Genomic DNA, 8,555 nt, shown 5'->3' with positions numbered 1-8,555 from the left:
ATGATTTAGTTTGGGATTGGTCCTGCTTTGAGCAGGGGGTTGGACTAGATGACCTTCTGAGGTCCCTTCCAACCCTGATATTCTATGAGCTATGAACTGGCTTAGTCATCTAGGATTCATTAGAACAGAACTAGCTGTTAATTTTACAACTGATATATTTGATCTTGACTTTCCTAGAGAAGAGCACCACCACCAGAAGCAGGCCTATGAAGATATAATCTCTATTAAAAGCTGTCCATGGAGAGGCAAACCTCTGAACTGCTGGATCATGGGTGGCCTACCTAGTAGGGGGAGCAGACCTCACCTGGTGGTTGTGGTGGCAATTCAGGTAATGACAAGCATGGAATCAGGTACTAGTCCAAAGGTGAAGCTGGTGTCAGAGTCAAGGGACCAAGCTGAAGGTCAGCACCCAAAGGGTAAATTGGAGTCAGTCAGAGACATAGCCAAGAGTCCATCAGAGCCAGAAGTTAGGAACCAGACTAGAGCAAGTAGGCTGGGACTGGAGCAGGAACTGGGTTGGGAGCAGGGCGTGGCACAATGCCTGGAGTAGAAAGCAGCTGTAAGTACAGATGTGATACATGTAGAGCAGTTGCTGCAAGGCTCCAGTAGCAGCAGGTTGGTTCCTCTGCCCAATCAGGTAGTACAAACATTTGGAGAGGGCTCATTGGGTCCAGGTGAGCTTGCTGGGTTGCCTAGCGATCTGGCTGAGAGCCAGCTGTGCCCCCACAAGACCAAACAGATTGTAATGGAAATAACCCTTGTTCAGGGCTGGCTCTAGGTTTTTTGCTGCCCCAACCAAAAAAAATTTTGGCTGCCCCCCACCCCAACCCTTGGCTCCCCCCCGCACCTCCCTGCTGCCCCAGCCCTGGGTTCTCCCCCCACCCACCCACCCACCCACACCCCCTGCCGCCTTGGCTCTGGCCTCTCCCCTTTCCCCCCCACTAGTGCCCTCCCCCCACTCCCCTGCTGCCCCAGCCCTGGGCTCTCCCCCCCAACCTGCACCCTCCTGCTGTCCCAGCCCTGGGTCCCAGGGTGGGTCATTCAGCAGGAATTTTGGATGTGCACAGAACACAGACAGGATTGGTTCCCATATGGTTACAGAACTGCAGTAAAGTGGAACAGTTTTCAGCTGGTGTGATTGGAGGATATCTGGATGTATATTATAAGAGTGTCCTACATAAATGAGGAAAAGTTGAGGTGCCTTTATTAGTCTTTTGTTCCACTCTTTGTTTACATGGGGAATTTGCCAATGCAATATCACTGTCTTCCTTTTAAACAATATGGCCATGCCTCCCTTCTCTCTCCTTATCAGAGACATTATCTCTCCCCCTTCCACGCTCCTCCCTGTCTCTCCTCACAATCCAGCGTTCCCTTGTAGATGTGGAGATGGTACATGATCACATGTCTGATTTGGGTCAATAAGACAGACACCTTCCTGTGCAAAAGCAGAGCTAAACTTTAATGGTGTTTAATGGGCAGGTGCTGGTGTTGGGGGTTGGGCAGGGACAGGTGCTTGTTTAGTTGCAGCAGAAGAACTTCACATCATTGAGCGCTGTGTCATCCCCACCTCCCTGGGATGCCTCCACCTTCGTCTGGATCCCACAAATCCCCTTAGAGCTGCAGCGAGTGCTCCATGGGCCAAAATCACCCCAGGACTGTGCAGTGCCCATCATCTTGGCCCCATCTGAGCATTCAAACTCAATGTTGTTGGCTGCCGTGTCATCGCCCAATCCCTGGGACGGTTCCACTCTCAGCGAGAAGGAGATCAGGTTGCTCTCGGTGCACCGTCGGACCCCACTCCAGTCGCCCCACCTGCCAGAGAAGAAACTAATTACCTGAGGCTTACTCAGGGTCTGCTACCCACCAAGGGGCACCAGTCATCCTAGCTACTGTGCACCAAGACCAGTGTTCATAGGACACACATCAGTGACCTGAAAACAGGCCTGGAAGAACCTGGGGTATTTTGTTTTCTTTTTCTTGAGTAGTGTTTTTTCTTGCTTGTATTTAACCTCAGAAATATCAGAAGTGTCAAGCCTGGTCTTCCCTGGTTTTGCTGGAGGACTCCCTGGGAGACTCAGGAGATGAGCCTTGAGTCACAATTTGGGAAAATGTGTGTAGAATTTATCAGTTCTGGTTGATATTATTGAGTTATGATGAAACGTTACTATGAAAAACTGCTGTATCATAAATGCCTCTCTGTATGTGGATCCACCACTGCTGAGAGGACACACACCAAATATTCTCCAGTCTGAAGACAACGGGGAGGTAATTAATGTTAATGACAATGCTTTGACCATGCAAAAGTTATGCAAAAGAGTAACTGCAGTCTAATGCAAAAAATATTTCCTCCTCTGTCTGAGGGGAGGAGGATTTTTGAGCTGTGGAAAATTATCAAACACAGAACAAAAAAATCAGCTAGGACTCAGGAGGTATTTTAAAGATGGGGAAAGAGTCAGCCAGGAAAAGGAAGCAATGGGCAGGAGAGAGCAAGATTAGAGAAGCTGGGGAAGGGAACTCCATGAGGGAGAAGTCCTCTGGCATGTGATACACACTGATCCTAAGTCAAACAAGGAGGGAGGACAGGATGGGATGATGGATGAAAATGTTTTGTTCGAATCAGGAGGTACGAAGGGTAGGGTTGGTAACTAACCACATCAGAAGGGTAATACGTAACTTGTTTGTATCAGTGTATAAAAGAGTGGTCACAGAGGGGGTGTCTGTCTGGCCAAGGGGAAATAGAAAGTCATGCCACTTACTGAGCTGATCCATTGTCATGGGCATACATGTGTAACCCTTCTGCCCCTCTGAGTTGGCAGCAACAAGGGCCGGGTTCAGTATCTAGGGGTTCCGTTTCAATAACGCAATGCAACACCGGCTCGAACCCCCACCCAGTGACCTGGGACAATTACATACCACCCCCCCGAGCGCCTCTAGGAGGCAATACTTCCCCTCTCGCAAGCACGGAGTCTGAGTGTAGCAAAAGCCTTTTAATAAAGGAGGGAAACAATGCGGCATTATGTTGGGGAAACACCACAAACAGGATTCATAACACAAACCATGAGCAAAAGACCCACCTCCAAGTAAGTTTGGCAGTGTCCTTTTCCCCTCAGGGTCTTAAGTCCAATCACCCCAAAGTCCAACAACCCCAAAGTCTCTGTCCCTGGTCAGTGCCGCCCCAGAGTTCAAAAGTTTATCTGCAGAGTTTTACCCCCCCAGCCTGAGCGGAAATGGGGGGGGCACACGGGATGTTAAGGGGCACCTTACGTGGTCCGAGGCCGACTGCCCCACCTCTCCGTGGAGTTCTGCTGCCGCCTTTACCACGACTGGCTCCGCTCTACCAGCCGCGCCACGCCGCTCCACTCTGCTCCTCCAGCCGTCCCCACAAACTGCTCCGCTCTGTTCCCTGTTTCGTGGACCGCTCCAACCATCCCACAAACTGCTCAGCTCTGCCAGCCGCTCCACTCCCCCAGCCATCCCATGAACCGCTCCAGCTGCCCCCCGCAAATGGCTCAGCTCTGCTCTGCACTGCTCCGCTCGCTGTTCCATGGGCCGCTCCAACCGTCCCACAAACTGCTCGGCTCTGCCAGCTGCTTAGCAATATATCTTCAGGCTTCCCCACTGGTTAACACAGCATTCAGTGATCTCAGCTCAGCAATTTTAGCTCTTTTAGTGATTTCAGCTTGTAGTAGGGGAGCCCCAGTGCTGGTGCACCATTGGCCCAAAGTGAATTCAGTTCAGCAACTTCTAGCTAGACTCTTAATGGAAGCAAACTTAGCTCTGCTATTCAACAGTGGAGAGAGGGAATAATGCAATTGGTGTTCCAGGCCCCCAAAAGGGGCCCATACCATCAGGCACACATACCTATCCCCAACCTCTCTCAATTCACTGGGTTTTGTAACCCATGCCCCTTGTCTAGCAAGTGCTACTTAGTTACTGGTGAGTCCCTCTGTCATACAACAGTTCCACTGGCCTTGATTCACAGAATCAGGGTAACAACACTTTATTCTTCCTGCCCCAATAACAGAGAAACTGGGGATCCCACACCAGCCAAAGTAACCACTTTCAGTTGTTGTTGTCCCAGGCTAGGCGGGTGGGTGTGCCTATGCAAACAAGATCAGCCCCTGAAGTTCTTTTCAACCCTCACCATAATTCACCACCAGATGTCAGGGTAGAGCTTATCCTGACTCTGCTTACACATGTATTAGTGTTCTTGTAGAGTCTATGGGGTACTAGTACAGTGCTTTGTTGACAGTAAACCTGGCCGAGTCTTTGGTCTTTTTGGGCAGTTCGATCAAGGGCTGCTGTACCAGCTACCTGGCCAGAGCCGGTGCAACTCACAGAGCCACGAAGTGACAACAATGGCAAAATCCCACTCATTCCAGTAGGGCCAGGATTTCACCCAAAGAATATGAAAGGATGTAGCTAAAAATTCCTTTCCCCAACCCCCAATTGCTGCAGCTTTCACAGTGGACTCTGGGGCTGGTATCATTTTACTGGTTCTCTCCAGTCCTTCACAGCAACTTCCAGGGCACACAAGATCTGAATTTTAACATGAAATGGCCAGCTGTGTCCATCATAAAGAAGCAGAAACAGCCAATGCCCTATTTTAATTTTCCTTTACAGATTACCTCCAAACAGAGGGAACAGTCCAAGAAGAGACCCTGTGCAAATGGCATTGTTCATGGTTATTCTCTCTGCACTTGCAGAGCAGGAGGGATGGGAGAGAAACCAAAGAGCTACTCACGGCCCCACCGTGGACTCGATGACGGAGCCGTCAGTGCAGTACAGGCGAATGCCATTCAAAGCCGTGTCATCATATATTATCCCAGCGCCTTGTTCAGGCTCTACCTAGGAGAGGGGTACAGGAGATGGTGGCACAGGTACAGATTGGGAGAAGAAGGGTTAGGAATCCCACCCCCAAGCCAATAAACCAGGCATTGGCAACCTTTGGCACATGGCCCATCAGGGGAAGCCACTGGTGGGCTGGGAAGGTTTATTTACCTGCAGCGTCTGGTAAATAGCACATCCCTCGGCCCATGCCACTTCCTGCAGCCCCCACTGGCCTGGAATGGTGAACCGTAGGTAAACAAACCACCCTGGCCTGCCAGCGACTTTCCCTGACGGGCCGTGTGCCAAAGGCTGCTGATCCCTGCAATAAACCCTCCCAACTACCTGTTATTAAATTAACTGCATTTTTTTAAAGGAAAGGAAAATTTCCAGCAATGCACATCTCTCTCTCTCACATACACACGGTGTGTGTCTCTGTCGCTCTCCACCATGCTGTATCTCCTCCCTCCATTTGTGCTGCCTTCTAGAGTATGAGGCTACATTTACAACAATGTGTTAACCCTTGAGGGCTCACCCAAGTGCTAGTTCATCATTTAGCAGTAAAAACAATGAGGAGTCCTTGTGGCACCTTAGAGACTAACAAATTTATTTGGCCATAAGCTTTCGTGGGCTAGAATACATCCGATGAAGTGGGTTTTAGCCCACGAAAGCTTATGGCCAAATAAATTTGTTAGTCTCTAAGGTTCCACAAGGACTCCTCGTTGTTTTTACTGCTAAATGATGAACTAGCACTCAGCTGAGCCCTCAAGGGTTAACACGTTGTTATAAATGTAGCCTCACACTCTACAAGGCAGCACGAATGGAGGGAGGAGATACAGCATGGCAGAGAGCAACAGAGACACACACCGTGTGTGTGTGAGAGAGAGAGAGATGTGCATTGCTGGACATTTTCCTTTCTTTTAAAAAAAATGCAGTTAATATCCAGCAATGCACATCTCTCTCTCTCACACACACACACACGGTGTGTGTCTCTGTCTCTGTCTGCCATGCTGTATCTCCTCCCTCCATTTGTGTTGCCTTGTAGAGTGTGAGGCTACATTTATAACAACGTGTTAACCCTTGGAGGCTCAGCCAAGTGCTAGCTCATCATTTAGCAATAAAAACAACGAGGAGTCCTTGTGGAACCTTAGAGACTAACAAATTTATTTGGCCATAAGCTTTTGTGGGCTAAAACACACTTCATCGGATGTGTTCTAGCCCACGAAAGCTTATGCCCAAATAAATTTGTTAGACTCTAAGCTGCCACAAGGACTCCTCGTTGTTTTTGCTGATACAGACTAACACGGCTACCACTCTCAAACCTGTCATCTAACAGTAAGGCATTCCCTGCGAAATATCCCACCCTCTTCCACCCTCTGACTCCACCACCTCAACCAAGCTTCACAATCATTATTGTATATATATATATATATATATATTTACACACACACACACACACACACACACACACACAGTCTTATCTGGCGAAAAAAATTTCCCTGGAACCTAACCCCCCTATTTACATTAATTCTTATGGGGAAATTGGATTCACTTAACATCATTTCACTTAAAGTAGCATTTTTCAGGAACATAACTACAATGTTAAGCGAGCAGTTACTGTTATTCCCCTTTATGTTTTCCACCTCTTTGACATACACTCTGTCAGGCAGAGACCCTGGATCCCTGCTGGGAAGAGTGAACAGGCTGCCCCTACCCATAACCCCCACACTGGATTTCCACACACAGATTCACAGCAGTTAGAGAGGGGAGATATCCAGGCTGGATTTAAATGCAGTGGTGATGGGACTCCCACTCATTCCCTTACTCCACAGACTAACAGTTCCTTCTCTGGCAGGGAAACCTGAGGCTTAGTTTACACTAGAATAGTTTTGCTGTTCTAGCCTTACTCGCAATGTCCTCCTTCTGTAGCTGTAACTGTAGTAGCAAAAAAATACTTTTGCTGGTATAACTTATTCCAGTTTGGTGAGCAAAATATACTGTCCTGGCAACAGCACTTTTGGCACATCTACTAGGACTTTTCCCAGCATAGAAATATTTTCAAAAAATGAAAATAAATCACACCCTTAACAGCATAACTCTGCTGGCAAAACTTTCTAGTGGAGGCCTGCCCTCAGAATGAGTTTCAAGCAAAACTTCCTTCACTCATTTTATTCCCTTCCTCCTACTTTCCCCCCACCCCCTTTCATGTTAACACCTTTCAGATACTTACAGACAGCGGTCACATCCCCACGTCTTACTCGCGGCTCACCCGAGCCAGACCGATTTAGCTCTTTTAGTATCGCCTCCTAACTCTGCTCCTACACCCCCTGACCCTTTCTGCTTTGACAGATGTTTCTGGTTGAGCCCAAAGCAAAGCCCCATTAACCTAATTGTGTTCTCATCTCCTTTCTGCCCCAGCTCTGGGGTCACAGATATCCCATACCCCACACCCTTTAATAAACTCAGTGGCCCTGTATGTTGATGGCTGACCAGAGTCTGAGGAAGAGAAGATTTAAAAAAAAACCCAGAAACAACCTAGAGTCAAGAGAAGTTCTTGCTGAGAGCCTGGTGATGGGGGTGTGTGTGGGGGGGGAGGAAATGGCAGGGAGATGGGAAGAATTTTACCTTCAATGCAAATCCATTGGCGTAGCCTTGGGGGCAAAACTCCTTTTTCCCCCATTCACCCCACGGGCCTCCTTTGGGTACAGTGATGGTGTCGGTGTACTTACGCGCCCCTGCACCTTGGAAGCAGCAGGAGAGGAGCAGGCAGAGCCCTACATGGATGAGGGGCTGCATGGTGAAGTATCAGCTCTGGAGCTACCCACAGAGAAGCTTGTAAGTGACTAGCAGCCCCAGGCACAGGGAGATTTATACCTAGGAAAGCTAGGCTGGGTTTCCTTGCTGGCCTGGTGTCAAATCCATCTGGGAGCAATCACTCATTGCCACGTCCCTGCGCCTAGGCACCTACCCAACCACCCCTTGCACACAAAGGGCTCATCATTCCCCAGTAAGACTGTCAGGGGCTGAAGGAAACTGCTGCCCAGGGCCTGAGCAAAAGAGTGGGCAAAGTGTGTCCTGAGGGCAGTCTGTGGGTTTTAGGGCAGCTGCTGAAGGTTCTGAGGGAAAGGGAAGCAGGGGAGAGGACCTTGCGGCTGTGTTGGACAGAGGGTCCTGGGATTGCCAGGGAGAGAGAGAGATATTTTTTCCCTTTCATAGCTTTATCTCAGGGTCTCATTTCTGCTCCCTGCAGCTCCCTCGCACTGAGTGGTGAGATTTTCCCCCACCCTCCCTGTCCATAAGTCTGGGCACCAGCCAAATGGTAATTTTATCCATTCCAGGTTGGAACCACATGGTCCTGGATGAGCAAACACATTGCTTTACCTGCTTTTCCACTCATTGTTCCATGCTCTTCACCTGCCGGTTGCTGTCTTGCCTACCCTGGACTCTGCCCCATAGGCTGGTGGGGGAGGTGGTCCCCGTTCAGTTAGGATGTGGCACACCCATAGGATAAAGCTAAGACACTCACCCTTGGCTACTTACCTTTATGCGGAAGCAAAGGTCATCTGCAGTCTCGGTCTCCTGAGAGAAAACAAGGCCAGTTAGACCAGGGGCGGGCAAACGTTTTGGCCTGAGGGCCACATCGGGTTTCAGAAATTGTATGAAGGGCCTCCCCCCCACCCTGTTTCTCACCCCCTGACCGCCCCCCCCCCCCGGACTCCTGCCCCATC

The 8,555-nt window shown here is 49.4% G+C and overlaps 1 protein-coding gene across 1 annotated transcript; it reads right to left on the bottom strand.

The window, feature by feature from the left end:
* Positions 1 to 1,517: 1,517 nt before the first annotated feature.
* Positions 1,518 to 7,623, bottom strand: LOC135895542 (vitelline membrane outer layer protein 1-like). The gene is made up of 3 exons (XM_065423657.1): positions 7,453 to 7,623; positions 4,745 to 4,848; positions 1,518 to 1,812 (listed from the first exon to the last, which is right to left on the bottom strand). The coding sequence occupies exons 1-3, from the start codon at positions 7,621 to 7,623 to the stop codon at positions 1,518 to 1,520; spliced, it is 570 nt and encodes a 189-aa protein (XP_065279729.1).
* Between the last annotated feature and the right edge of the window lie 932 nt (positions 7,624 to 8,555).

Source organism: Emys orbicularis, chromosome 1 (assembly GCF_028017835.1).
Source record: "Emys orbicularis isolate rEmyOrb1 chromosome 1, rEmyOrb1.hap1, whole genome shotgun sequence".
Taxonomy (NCBI): Eukaryota; Metazoa; Chordata; order Testudines; family Emydidae; genus Emys; species Emys orbicularis.
Note: the sequence above shows the minus strand (reverse complement) of the source record. Positions and strands in the feature narration are given on the sequence as shown.